We start from the raw sequence: 14,781 nt of genomic DNA, 5'->3' as shown, positions 1-14,781 counted from the left end.
CTCCTCCCTCAGCCTCTGAGTGGCCAGAATTACAGGCATGCACCACCACACCTGGCTAATTTTTGTATTTTTTTTAGTAGACATGGGGTTTCACCGTGTTGGTCAGGCTGGGTCTTGAACTCCTGACCTCAGATGATCCACCTGCCTCGGCCTCCCAAAGTGCTGGGATTACAGGCATGAGCCACTGTGCCTGGCTAGCATTACTTGTTTTAATCCTCAACAACTCTTTGATGTCATGAATTTTCCTATCTTAGATGTAGGAAAATTGAGGCTCGGAAAATTAAATAAATGGCCAAAGATACACGGGCACTAACGGGAGGGGGAAGGACAGGCTGCTCTTGCAACTCTTCTGTTGATAAAGGAAGGGGTAAAGGAAAGAAGAAATGGAGTTACGAGTCACCGTATCTAAGGATGTGAGCTCAGGCAGTGACTTAGCTTCTCTGGGCTTTAATTTCCTCAAACGTAAATGTTCTTTTAAAGCCTAGACTTCAGTAATTTAGTGATTCCCGTTTAACATCTCCAGGTCGCAGTTTTGTCTGTGGATGTGCGTAGTTATGGACGGAATCGTGTCTCTCTCACTCCAGAAAACCTACACATGGAAGTCCTAACCCCCGGTAGCCCAGAATGTGACTGTAATTGAAAATAGAGCCTTGAAAGAGGTCATAACCTCATGAAGGTCAGATGAGGTTATTGGAACGCATCCTAATCCAATATGACTGATGTCCTTATGACAAGAGGAGATTAGGAAGCAGACATGCACACAGGGGGGACCACGTGAGGACACTGGGAAGAGACGACCATGTGCAAACCAAGGAGAGAGGCCGCAGGAGAAAGCAGCCTTCTAGCACCTTGATCTTAGGACTTCAGCCTTGAGAACTGTGAAGAAAGAAAGTTCTGTTGTTTAAGCCACCTCGTCTGCAGTGCTTAGTTATGGTAGCCTTGACAAACTAACACAGGATAAAACCAGAGCTTTCACACAGATACCGATTATTTTTCAGCAGATAACAAAACAGGGCACATTGCCGGGGCTGCCAACACGCTTCAGGTAGGCATGTGTGTGAAATCGATTCGCAAGCTGCGTAGATTCTAGCTTAAATCCCGTGTCTGACTCAGAGCACTCTTTTGAGACTCAGAGAGTAGTCAGCACCAGTGAAACGACCATGGGGTCAGTTTACCATCCTTTACTACAGCCCAGGAACACTGTGACATGAACAAGTGCATGAGGGAATCACTAGATTAATACATAAATCTACCAGGCACAACCACATTAAGAAAGTGCTATGTTAACACGAAATTGAGAAGTGGCCAGTTCATTTTGTGAAGAGGATTGGCACGTTAATGAATGTCAAACACTTACGACAGTGCCTGGGACCTATCAAGTCCATGATAATTATGTTATATTTTTATAACTATTACTGAGTCATTTAAATAACTAGGATATAGTCCCCCTAGATACCTATGGTAATGGACTTTCCAGCTCAATGTCCCTTTATCCTTCTTTATCTTCTCCCAGCTCATAGAATTTCTCATCTTTAGGCAAGCATTATATAATTCTTATTTATTTTTTGAAATGGAGTCTTGCTCTTGTTTCCCAGGCTGGACTGCAATGGCACAATCTCGACTCCTGGGTTCAAGAGATTCTCCTGCCTCAGCCTCCTGAGTAGCTGGGATTACAGGTGTGCACCACCACACCCAGCTAATTTTATATTTTTAGTAGAGATGGGGTTTCTCCATGTTGGTAAGGCTGGTCTCGAACTCCTGACCTCGTGTGATCCACCCGCCTCAGCCTCCCAGAGTGCTGGGATTACAGGCATGAGCCACCACTCCCAGCCAGGAAATCATTATATAATTCTTAAATGCTTGGGTTTAAGGGTTTCTCTTCCTTAGATAATAGAGGATGTGGACGTGGTATGCCTTTACATGTGCCAGGCCATTAGGCCAAATGCTTTTTAACTTGTTCTCACATGGAGTTCTTGAAAAACCTCTGGAAAGGACATTAATGAACCCCATTTACTAGCAAGGAAACTGAGACCTGAACATAGTTACAGCTTTTTCTTTTTCTGGAACATTCCCTACTTCGGTCTGCTAATAAAGAAGTAGTAGTAGAGCGACTCTGTGATAATATCCTAATAGCTTAATCAGACTGTCAGCTGGTTCACTGCCTATCTTAGCAAATAAGGAGTGTCTCCTACGGCAGGCCACAGATTAGACCCTCAGCCTCCAGATGAGCTGCTCTAATAATTGTCACCAAGGATCCCTTAGAGAACCTAATGTCTGTTTTAAGAAGCTCCTTACTGTGTTCATCTGGAATTTTCTCCTCCTTTGCATTCCTTATTGTTTTTCTCATATATGTGTTGAACATACATTTCCACAGTCGAAAGAATGAATCAATTAAAGCATTCATTAATAATACAAATATATATACACAAATCAAGCAATGAGAAAGAAATCCAAAGCAGAATCCTGAGTTTTGGTGGTTTCTTATATGCACTGAAACTATTCTGTGCAGTGAGCCATTAATAACTAATTTAATCTATTGAATCCTCATAGCCACCCTCTGAGTTAGGTGCTGTCAATATTTCAGTTTAACAAATGTGAAACTGAGGCACAGAAATACTAAGTATCTGGCCCAAAGTCACAGCTAGCAAATGAGAATGCTGGGATACAGTATTGACTTCTGTTACCAGTTGAAGGTGTCCAGGTTCTTGGCATCTTGAACAAAGAATTGGGCAAAACAAACAAAGCAAGGAAAGAATGAAGCAACAAAAGCAGAGGTTTATTGAAAATGAAAGACACTCCAGAGGGTGGAATCAGGCCCAAGCCTAGGGGCTCAAGGGCCCCCTTACAGAATTATCTGCAGTTTAAATATCCTCTAGAGGTTTCCATTGGTTATTTGGTGTGCACCCTATGTAAATGTAGAGAATGAAGTAAAATTACACAGTCATTTACTCGATGTATGCCGTATGTACGTGGAGAGGTTATTTCCTGTCATAGCTGATGGGTTTCCATTTGACTTGGTTCTAGAAAGTCCTTAGCTTCCCTGTCTCCAGACCCTATTCTCATGCCTCCCTTCCACATACATGGCAAATACAAGCAATCCCCCACCTGTTTGAAAACATTTCAGGCTGAATCACCGTTAAGGAATAGTTAACACTTACTTGGAGTTTACTGTATGCTGGAGAGTAGGTAAAAAAATGACAGTTCATAGGTGGTTCTTCCTGCCTCCCCTCTGAGGGAGCTACACCCTGGTTTAAGAGGAAGACATCTGGATTTCACTCAGCTCCCTCAAGCTGTTTACAGCCTGAGCCTTTTGTCTTGCTGAGGAAGAATCACACCTCTTTAAAACAAGATAAAGGCACTTTGCATAGCAAGGCTCTGCTAAATGCAAGCCAACAACTAGCTACTTTAGCCACTCTTCAAATAAAGAGAGCATCTTCACCCAACTCAGCAGGAAAAACATAATAAGAAACAGCATCTTCTAGGATTATTTTAATTTCCTGTGGTTTTGTAGCTATCTTGCAACTTTTGAATTTAACCACACAGATGATGCAGCAATGCCTAACTCATAGGAGTTATTTTGAGTGTGACATGAGATGATGTGAATAGTGGCAGACACATAGAGGCAGGTGCTTAATAAGTATCACTTCCCCAGAAACTTCGTGGTTTAAAACAACAGACATTTATTCTTTCACAGTGCTGGAGGCCAGGAGTCCAACATGATGGTATCAGGAGGGCCACACTTCTTCCAGAGGCTCCAGGGGAGAACCACTCCTTGCCTCTTCCAGCTTTCCATGGCTGCCTGCAATCCTTGGCTTCCTTTAAGGCCGCATCACTCCAGGCTTTGCCTCTATGGTCACATGACCTTCTCCTCTTCTCTGATCAAAATCTCCCACTGCTCCTATTGTTTTTTTTTTTTGAGATGGAGTCTCACCCTGTTGCCCAGGCTAGAGTGCAATGGTGCGATCTTGGCTCACTGCAACGTCCACCTCCTGGGTTCAAGCCTCAGCCTCCCGAGTAGCTGGGACTACAAATGCCCACACCACCACGCCCCGCTAATTATTGTATTTTTAGTACAGACGGAGTTTCACCAAAATGGCCAGGCTTATGATCCACTGACCTTGTGATCCACCCGCCTCAGCCTCCCAAAGTGCTGGAATTACAGGGTTGAGCCACCAGGCCTGGCCACACTGCTCCTATCTTAAGAAGAAACACATGATTGCTTCTAGGGCCTACTGAGATAACCTCAGATAAGCTCCCCTTCTCAAGATCCTTAACTTAATCCTGTATTATAGCATATCAAATAGTATTTACTCTTTTACAATGTAAGGTCATATTCACAGATTCTGGGATTAGGACATAGACATATTGGAGGGGGAATCATTCAGCACCCCCTGCTCATTTACTTATTTATTGTCTAAGCATTAATTGTATGCCTACAGTATGTTAGATTCAGTGTTGCATTCTGGGAACACAGAAAGAGTAATTTCAAGTCCCTGCCATCCCAGGAAGGCCCTGTTCACCTGTGCTGATCTCTGTAGGCACCTAAGCAAGAATGAGATTGGTAGAACACTGGCCCTAGCCATCCAAGGAGGCACCTGCCTTAAACAACCTGCACTTTGGGAGGCCAAACTGCTGCCAAATGTCAACCCTGCATCTCAGTTGCTTGTTGTTGTTGTTGTTGTTTTTGAGATGGAGTTTCACTCTTGTTGCCCAGGCTGGAGTACAATGGCGTGATCTTAGCTCACTGCAACCTCCACCTCCTGGGTTCAAGCAATTCTCCTGCCTCAGCCTCCTGAGTAGCTAGGATCATGGGCATGTGCCACCATGCCTGGCTAATTTTTTGTATTTTTAGTAGAGACAGGGTTTCTCCAGGTTGGTCAGGCTGGTCTCAAACTCCCGGCCTCAGGTGATCTTCCCAAAGTGCTGGGATTACAGGTGTGAGCCACCACACCCAGCCTGCATATCAGTTTTATAAGTCATGTTTGTCAACATTTCTGTGAAATCTCAGAGAAGGGAGCAATTTCGATTTCCAGATCTTTCCTTTTTGTTCTGCAAATGTTTATAAGTTTCTAAAGATCACCATATACATGATAAACTAAACTTTAAAGACTAGAGGACAGAGACAAATAATTAACCCGTGGGTTTTTTTTCACACCTCCCGTCTGCTTCCTCCTCATCCTTCTTGCTTGGCATTTCTCTCTCTCTCTTCACCCCCTTTCCTTCTTCCACTCTCATGTGTGCACCCAAACAGATTTATTTACTTTTCTGGCAAGGAAACATTGTCCACAGTTCATATATAGAATAAACACAAAAGGTTTAAACGGATTTTAAGATCTTTTTTTTTTTTTTTTTTTTTTGAGACAGAGTTTCGCTCTTGTTACCCAGGCTGGAGTGCAATGGCGCGATCTCGGCTCACGGCAACCTCTGCCTCCTGGGTTCAGGCAATTCTCCTGCCTCAGCCTCCTGAGGAGCTGGGATTACAGGCACGCACCACCATGCCCAGCTAATTTTTTGTATTTTTAGTAGAGACGGGATTTCACCATGTTGACCAGGATGGTCTCGATCTCTTGACCTCGTGATCCACCCGCCTCGGCCTCCCAAAGTGCTGGGATTAAAGGCTTGAGCCACCGCGCCCGGCCAAGATCTAATATTAGCATAACATTTGTTGTACCCATGGAAAAGATGATTCAATATGCAAGAACTTCATTATAATTCTTTTTTTTTTTTTTGAGACAGAGTCTCTCTCTGTTGCCCAGGCTGGAGTGCAGTGGCATGACCTTGGCTCACTGCAACCTCCGTCTCCCCAGTTCAAGAGATCCTCCTGCCTCAGCCTCCTGAGTAGCTGGGACTACAGGCACACACCACCATGCCCAGCTACTTTTGTATTTTTGGTAGATATGGGGTTTCACCATGTTGGCCAGTATGGTCTCCATCTCCTGACCTCGTGATCCCCCTGTGTTGGCCGTCCAAAGTGCTGGAATTACAGGCGGGAGCCACTGCGCCTGGCCAATTATAATCTTTTTTAAAAAGTCTCTTCAGGGTAATATTTCAGTTTTGACCCCATCATTAGAAACCAATAATAAGAAAAGACCAGGCCGGGCATGGTGGCTCACGCTTGTAATCCCAGCACTTTAGGAGGCTGAGGCGGGAGGATCACTTGAGGTCAGGAGTTTGAGACCAGCCTGGTCAACTTGGTGAAACCCCATCTCTACTAAAAACTCAAAAAGTTAGCTGGGCACTGTGGCACGTGCCTGTTATCCCAGCTACTTGGGAGGCTGAGGCAGGAGAATTGCTTGAACCTAGGAAGTGGAGGATGCAATGAGCCAAAATTGTGCCACTGTACTCCAGCCTGGGCAAGAGAGTGAGACTCCATCTGAAAAAAAAAAGAAAAGGAAAGACCATGTGACTAATTTCACCTGTCTTGCTTCCTACTACCTGTTAAAATTGCAATTTCGTATGAAATGTCATCCATGTAGCAGATTATTAAAACAATTAATAGCAAATGTATTATTTCAGGACAATCTTAAAGAAAACAGGAATGAGAACAGGACAAAGAAATAATCCTCCTTCTGAAGACTGACACTAGGAAAGATTTCCTTTTAGCAACGTGGATTTAACCAAGTTTGTGAAAGAATTCTGCATGAAAAGTGTTTGTTGTTATTAATAACCTTTCGTTTTATCAAGCATGAAGAAAGAAAAAGAAAACTTTGTGCTTGGTTTAAAATTGGAAATGAAATACAGAAAATTATTCTCTTCCTAAAGGCTTACAGTAATGGTCTATAAACTTCTTGGTGATTTCATTGCTCTCCCATGATGTTCTTGGCACATCCAGAAGGGAGGAGTTAATAGTAAGGCCTGGCATTTACTGAGCACTCACTGTGTGTTATACTTTCTTTTCAATGCTGTACTGTATATGCCTCAATTCCATTCTCACAGTGAACCTCAAAGTCAGGTCCCATCATCACCATCACTGTTCATAGAATAACTGAGGCACAGAGAATGCAAGAAACTTGTTGACAGTCACACTGCTAGTGGTTGGGAGAGCTGGGCTTTGAACTCAGGCGTTTAGGTTCCACAGGCCCTCTGCTTACAATTACCCTTATGTAGTAGAAATTATTCTCCCATTGGACAACAGGCAAAGTACCTTACCTTAGCATCAGGTAGAAACTCATTTATTGTAGACGTAATATGGGTGGTGCTATGGTCTGAACGTTTGTATTCCTCCAGAATTCATGCATTGAAATACTAAGCCCTAAGGTGAAGGTGTTAGGAAGTGGGGACTTTGGAAAGTGTTTATATCTTGAAAGTGGACACCTCACAAATGGGATTAGTCCCATTATAAAAGAGGGCATTGCTCTTTTGAACATGTGAGGACACAGCATTAAGGCAAGAAAATGGGCTCATTAGACACTGAATCTTCCAGTGCCTTGATGTTAGACTACCCAGCCTCTAGAACTGTGAGACATAAATTTCTGCTGTTTCTACGCTGCTAAGTTTACAGTACTTTTTGTTGTTGTTTTTTGAGATGGAGTCTCTTCTCTGTCTCCTATGCTGGAGTGCAGTGGCGTGATCACGGCTCACTGCAACCTCGGCCTCCCGGGCTCAAGTGATTCTCCTGCCTCAGCCTCCCAAGTAGCTGGGACTACAGACACATGCCACCAAGCCTGGCTATTTTTTTTATATTTTTGGTAGAGATGAGATTTCACCATGTTGGCCAGGCTGGGCTCGAACTCCTGACCTTAAGGGATCTGTCTGCCTTGGCCTCCCAAAGTGTTGGGATTACATGTGTGAGCCACCAAGCCTGGCCTAGTTTTGTTTGCTTGTTTGTTTTTAGATGGAGTCTCACACTGTTGCCCAGGCTGGAATACAATGGCACTGCAACCTCCAAATACAATCTCAGCTCACTGCAACCTCCACCTCCGATGTTCAAGTGATTCTCCTGCCTCTGTGTTCTAAGTAAAATTTTCGGTGCTGCAAAAGAAGTAGCATTTGGATATAAATTTCCTTGGCAAGGCAGTTTACTTGTATAGAAGGGTGCAGATCACAGACGGAACAATGGTGAGCGCACAATTGGACAGAGGGGAAGGGGCACTTATTCCTGATGGAGGTAGCCCCTACTGCTGTGTCGTTCCCCTATTGTCTAGCATTAGATCGCACAGTCTAGTCTAATTCCAACTGCCGATTTTAAAGGGAGCAGCGGTATGAGCCAGAGTGGCGGGGTGGGTAGTTTGGGGGGAAGGACATTACAGGCAGGTCAGAGCAGGTAGTCAGGGGTCAAAGCAGGCGACCGGAGCAGGTGACAGGGATGAGTCAGGATGGAGCAGGGGACCAGGGAAGAAGATGTGAACTACTGATTAGAACTGGTGGAAAAAGTTCTTTACTGAACCTGCAAGGAAGTTAAGCTTTAAAATGGAGAATTAAAGAATAAGAGAGCTGAACATACTGACATACTGATTCTTTGAAGAGAAACTTGGAGTTCACTACATCTAACAGCCTCCCAAGTAGCTGAGATTACAGGCTCACACAACCACACCTGGCTAATTGTTTGTATTTTTAGTAGAGATGGGGTTTCACTACGTTGGCCAGACTGGTCTCCAACTCCTGATCTCGTGATATGCCCATCTTGGCCTCCCACAGTCCTGGGATTGCAGGTGTGAGCCACCACGCCTTCCAGCCCAGTATCTTAACAGGCTGAACACACTAAGTCAGGCTGACACATAGGTTATATCATTGGAAACTGCCACAGATCCAGTAAAAGGCTCAGAGGGACAAGGGACTTACAGAATGAACCAGGACTCTTTGGGTATAAAAAGAGAAACCCCAACTCAAATGAGCTCAGGTGGGAGAGGAGGAAATTGGTTGATCCATATAACCAAAAAGGATAGAAATGGGCTAGATCCAGGAACTAGTTAACATCAAGAAATTCCCACTCTGCATTTCTTTCCCCACATTTTTGTCCTCACTGTGGTGTCTATTTGCTCTTCAACCTCCGCCCACCCCCATTATGGTAGGAAGGAGGAGATGACCCTGGAGGTCACAAGTTTTTAGCTTTTTAACTCCTTTCTAGTCGGTGTGCTTCTAACAAAAAAGAATGTTCCCTCTTAACAGCCCCGAGGGAAGCCACTGAGTGATCTGGTGAGATTGTTAAGCTCAATTGACAATTTTCACAGCACATATCCCTAAATGAAATTATCTGTTTGCATAGGAAATTATTTTCTGCATGCTTCCAACAGAATGTCATCTCTGTGAGGTCCTAACTGGTCAGTCTCATTCCCTGTTGGCTATTCCTGAGGCCTTCCAACATTTCTGCACCTAGGATGCCCTGGGCAGAGGAAGGAGTAGACAAAACCAAATCAGAAGCAGAGTAGCCCCCACGTGGGCTTCATTTCTCCAGGCTATGTCATCTCTGCATTGGTTTGTTGGAACATCAGAGGTCACGAGCTATAGGCAAAGTTGAATAATAAAAAGAAGTATCCAGAAAAGTGAGACTTCATTCCTGGTCTTGGCCTCCCTAACCAAGGGTCTCTGAGTAAGTTAGTCCACTTCTCTGAGCTGAAATTCCTTTAGCTCTTTAGAGAAAATAATTCCCCATCCCTGTTCACCTCATAGGCTTGTTAAGGAGAATCTAAGGTGCCTTGAAACTGGAAAGGCAGGTTGAGCAAGCTCTTCCTGACTATCTCCCAATATTCTCCTTCAGGAACTCATCCAAGCTCACCTAATCAGAATTACTATATATGCAGAATGGACATTGGAGACTCAGAGAGGGAGAGAGTGAGAAGGGGGGTAAGGGATGAAAAACTCACCAGTTGGAACAATGTATATTATGATGGTGACGGGTATGCTGAAAGCCCAGACTTCACCACTATACAATTCATCCACATAACCAAAAGCCACTTGTACCTCTAAAGCTACTGAATTTTTTTTAAAAAATTACTGTATATGCTCAAGTCTTCTCAATACCTGTCCTTGTGCATGGCTCTGTACATTCTCCGCTATTAATGTCTTTAAACCCTCCTGTCTGGAATGAACCATAACATAGCCCATTTCAAGTCTTTATCCTTGACAAAGCACTTCTCCATTTCCCAAAACCTGAAATAATCTTACTTTCCATTAAATTGTCATAACATTTTATCTGTATATCTAGAAACACTGAAATCTGCAGTCATCTCATTATTTCACAAGAAGTCCAAGGAGGGCAGCTAAATTGGCTAAATAAGCCCTGTGGTTGTCTCTATGTATGCTAGAATTCCTTAGACTTCATTACTGGAGGGCAAACTCACTGCAGGCACTGCCTCCCAATTTAATACATTCATTCCTGAATCTTCTATATTTTTGCTGGTTAGAGCTAAGTTTGAGGTTTGGGAGGCAACAGAGATTCCAAGGCCTGATTGCTGTGTAATTAACCCATCTGAGTTGCTAGGATACAAAGGTTGTGATAACAATAGAATGGAACTTAACCAATGTGATCTGCTTCCAGAGAGGGAAAATTCCATGTGGAGGAAATTTAAAGAGCTGCCATAGGGTTCACTTTTGGTCCTCTTAATAACTTTTTTTCCTCCCTTATTATCATTCTTCTCACTCATCCTTCAAGCTTGCCTATTCTTTTTAAAAACTACTTCCAGCCGGGCGTGGTGGCTCACACCTCTAATCCCAGCACATGAGGTCAGGATTTGAGACCGGCCTGGCCAGCATGGCAAAACCCTGCCTCTACTAAAAATACAAAAATTAGCTGGGCGTGGTGGCATATGCCTGTAATCCCAGCTACTCGGGAGGCCAAGGCAGGAGAATCACTTAAACCTGGGAGGTGGAAGTTGCAGTGAGCCAATATCAGGCCACTGCACTCCAGCCTGGGTGACTGAACAAAACAATGTCTCAGAAAACAAAACAAAACAAAACAAAAAGCATTTCCTGAAACATCTTTACCATACCAAAATTGTTACATGGTTTACCTCTTCCCTATGCAAAATGAAGCACCTTAGCTATACTTTAACCTGCAGATGCAAAAGATACTTTAAAAATCATTAACTTTCTTTTCTGTGTTTCAGAAGTTTGATTCAGTGGAAGCCATCATCGAACACTTCAAGTATTTTCCCATTATACTAATTGATGGGAAAGATAAAACTGGGGCCCACAGGAAACAATGTTACCTGACTCAGCCACTCTCTCTCACCAGACACTTCTCACCTCTGTAGTGTGGTCTTTGTGTTATCTTTGGTTTACTGGATTCAATGCTTCCATTGTTTTCATTAATTTCAAAAGATTATTTTCTGTGTCTTCCAAGGATGACTTTTTTTGACTTTGTAGAAAAGAAAACACTCTAGAACAGAAAGTGGAAAATCAATCACGATTTTAAAAGTTCAAACCACAGAGAAAACGTTTATTTTCAAACCACAGAGAAAATAAAAACATTCTAGTATCTGGCCACTGGAAAGTAAGTAAAAATAAATAAAAACTCAGGTTTTAAAAGTACCTTCTAAACTACAACAAAATTCTGTAAACATAGCCATTATGCTTATGATACAGGCAAGCAGCAAAGGTGACCAGAAGCTATTGCTTAACTGTTTGCAGCTAGTGCAGAAAAGTCTATGGGAAATTCCCAAATCTAAGCTCTTTACAGGATACTGTGTTGCCTTTATGTCAGCTGTATGGCCTTACACATCTGCAATGTGTGGATGATTTCTTACACTAAAGATGTTGGTGAATATTAGCTCTCTTTTATTGTAATCCTAGAAATTCAAGTATAAGGAAGAAATTTGATATGGAAGACCAGCAATTGTGAATATCACCTTGAAGACGAAACTGAAAATACCCTGACCATGGTGTGAAATGTCCACAGGACCAGCTTCCAGCATCCTATGCTTCTAGAAGCTTTAAGTCAAATGGAATTAACACATTCATAGTAAAGAGCTCAGATTATATCCTTCTCTAGCCGTCAGCCAAGCATGTGTCTGAGGGAAACTAAAAATTGTATTAACAATTCCAATTATGGACTTCTATTCAAAGAAGAAGAAAAACTGTCCTGAAATTAATGCTAATTCTTACAGTAACATTGCACATGTCATGATATTATTCCTGTGCCAGGCATGGTGGCTCATGCCTTAATTAAATAAAATTAAGAGGATTTAATTTTATTCTTGTTTTACAATAAAGATGAGGAAGCAGAGGCTTGAAGAAGCTATGGATCTTAATCAGTTATGAGAAGAGAGCCCCAGATTGTAATCTGCTTTGCCTGGCTCCATGCAAGCTCATCTTCCCAGGTACATTCTCCACACTGTGGCATTTTACTATCAAGTTGAAAAGTGATAAAAAAGAGAGAGAAAGAAAGAATTTGAAAATACAGATTTACCACCGTAAAACAAACTCTTCTACTGGTAATAGGCTTTTTTGAAACTATATATATACTGCTGAAAATAACAGTATATCATGATGTCAAATGGTAGCAAAGCTTACACAGGAAATTCATATTTATATAATTGTAGCGTTAATGCAGAAAGAAAACTGAAAAGAATTAAAAGGCAATGGAATCAGATGAAAACAATACCATCAATGCCCAGGATCATCCCTTCTGTAAGACAGCAGACAATGAGCTCTCGGAAAATCTCTTAGCATCTACCCACCATCCAAACACCTGCTCAGGTGCTCTTCCTCCACAAGGTAAATGTGAAGTGATGCCTGTAAGTTACATCTGGAGCATTTAATGAAGAAGCTCTTTGTAAAGCTGGCATTTTTGAGACCTAACTGAGCCTATCTTAGAGTGTACCTGAAGAAGATTACATATGAACCAAGAGATAAGAGTGTTTACATTGGAGCTTGGATACTAAGGAACTCACTGGTCTGGCCAGAGCTAAAATCTACATGGTTGCTGGTCATTCTCTACTGGAATTCAACAAGCCAGGGACAGTATGGAAACAAGGACTCTACAGAAGGGCTCCAGGCTCATGTCAAGAAAGAATCTGACCCTCATCCTACAAAGCTATTGGAAGATGACTGATAACTCCAACTCTCTGACTCACTGAGTCATAGCATTCAATGCTGTGTTCTCAAGAAATGTCTATGAGTCCTCTCAACCATTGCTGTTGATGAAATAGGTGAATGTCAGGTGGAGGTTAGCATTTGATGAGGTGTATATTTGAAATAATGTATTATCACCTCTTATCTTTATCACCTTATATCACACATACATGATATAATTCCAAAAAGAAAAAAGTAGAAATTAAGTAGCCTTAAGATGACAGCAAGAATGAGGGGAAAAGAAAGAAAAAAAGAAACATCTTGCAATAAAAAGCCCACAATATTTTTAGCTATTTGAACATTTCTGTAAAAAATATAAAATTGAAAATATTGACATGGGCTGCTTCGGATGATTGGGATTTGAGGGACTGTGTTAGCTGGGTTATCTAGAACTCAGACACCAAGACAGAGTTCAAAGTGTAAACACTGATTGAAGGTTAATGTTTGAGAAAGATCAAAGGGAGAAGAAACAGAAGTATGGGTATGGGGTGGGCTTTCAGGCTTCCACCTGTGAGAGGGAAGAGGGGAGGTGTGGGAGTGAGTAGAAAAAGCACGAGATTGAGATACGGTTCTGGAGAGTCTTGGCCAGCTCATGGTGAAGCCCAAAGCAAAGTCTTCCCATAGAGGAGAGAGTGTCATGGTGGGCAGAAATGTCCAGGTCTCAGTGCCCACGATGCTAAGTCATGGTCTGGGGCTATCCTGGAAAACAACAACAAAAAAAGACCTGCAAATGCTGTGGCAGATCCACAAGGCGCGGCTGGATTCTGGCCACTAACTTTCTGGCCAGGAAGGTCCTTCAGCGGAGTCCCAAGTGACCCACCTCTGGCCTGCCACAGTGACATTCTGAATTCACTGTTTTCAGTGTTGATCATAGTAAGGACAATCACATTTACATTTTGCTTGTAATGGATGATTAAATAATAAGGGTATATAAATCTAATTGTATTTGTTTCTTACAACACTTCTGCAAAGAACAGAGGGCAGCGATTTCTAAGCATTTTACAATTCAGGAAATTGTACTTCATTGGCCAAAATCTCACAGTGACATAGTTGTGACTAGAACCAAGGTCTTCATACACAATTATACTATTCACAGTCTACCTGCTTTATTAGATCTGTAATTGAATATTCAATGATTTGGCTTTGACATGCCCAAATTCCAGTGTTTTCATCCCTTTTTAACCATTACTTTATGTTTAGTTTAAAAGTATTACTTGATATCTGGTTTCAACAGAGTAAGAGAATTTTAGTTTATTTTTTGGACTATATAATTCCCATTGTGGAGAAACGTGCATAGCCTCATCATTAGTCATGTACTGTGTTAGCACCTTTGTGTACTGCATGTGTATTCATTACTAGGCACTGTTGTAGATGTTGAAAATAGAGCAGTAAATAAGAGAGACAGATGACAAATAAATATACAAAAAAAATAAGATAATCTAGGTTGGTTTCCCATTACTCAATTGGATTTCTATTTTAACACTTATCTCTGAGTGCTTGTGGGGTAAGGCCAACATTAAATGTTTTCATGAAGCTCCCTTGAAATAGCTTTGAAAAGTCCTGAGTCAGAAAATTTAAAATGTTCCCAAATTTATGTGGGGGGTATGTGTGTGTGTTCACATGCATGTGTGCATGTGTGTATGTGTGCATGCGTGGGTGTGATTGAGTAACTGCATCATAGCTGTAATCAGTTAAATCTCCTAATTACTGTGGAGGAATCAAATGAACTCTACTGTCGAAGGTAGCCACTTGTCATGTATGTGTGTACAC

At 42.2% G+C, this 14,781-nt stretch overlaps 1 protein-coding gene across 3 annotated transcripts in view; it reads left to right on the top strand.

Annotated features, from left to right (window-relative positions):
• CLNK (cytokine dependent hematopoietic cell linker) overlaps positions 1-14,544 on the top strand; it is a 198,974-nt gene extending 184,430 nt beyond the window's left edge. For 2 of the 3 annotated variants that reach the window (XM_032272622.1, XM_032272611.1), the window contains one exon: positions 11,046-14,544. In XM_032272622.1, coding sequence (XP_032128513.1) covers positions 11,046-11,192 — 147 coding nt within the window. In that variant the 3' untranslated portion in view covers positions 11,193-14,544. Of the gene's footprint in view, positions 1-6,516; positions 7,496-11,045 lie in introns of those variants that run through there. The other variant, XM_032272617.1, reaches the window with a different exon arrangement.
• The last annotated feature ends 237 nt before the right edge of the window (positions 14,545-14,781 follow it).

This window comes from Sapajus apella, unplaced genomic scaffold (genome assembly GCF_009761245.1).
Source record: "Sapajus apella isolate SASKATOON/1434 unplaced genomic scaffold, GSC_monkey_1.0 scaffold5, whole genome shotgun sequence".
Lineage (NCBI taxonomy): Eukaryota > Metazoa > Chordata > Mammalia > Primates > Cebidae > Sapajus > Sapajus apella.
The sequence above is the reverse complement of the archived record's forward strand: the minus strand, read 5'-3'. Positions and strand labels throughout refer to the sequence as shown.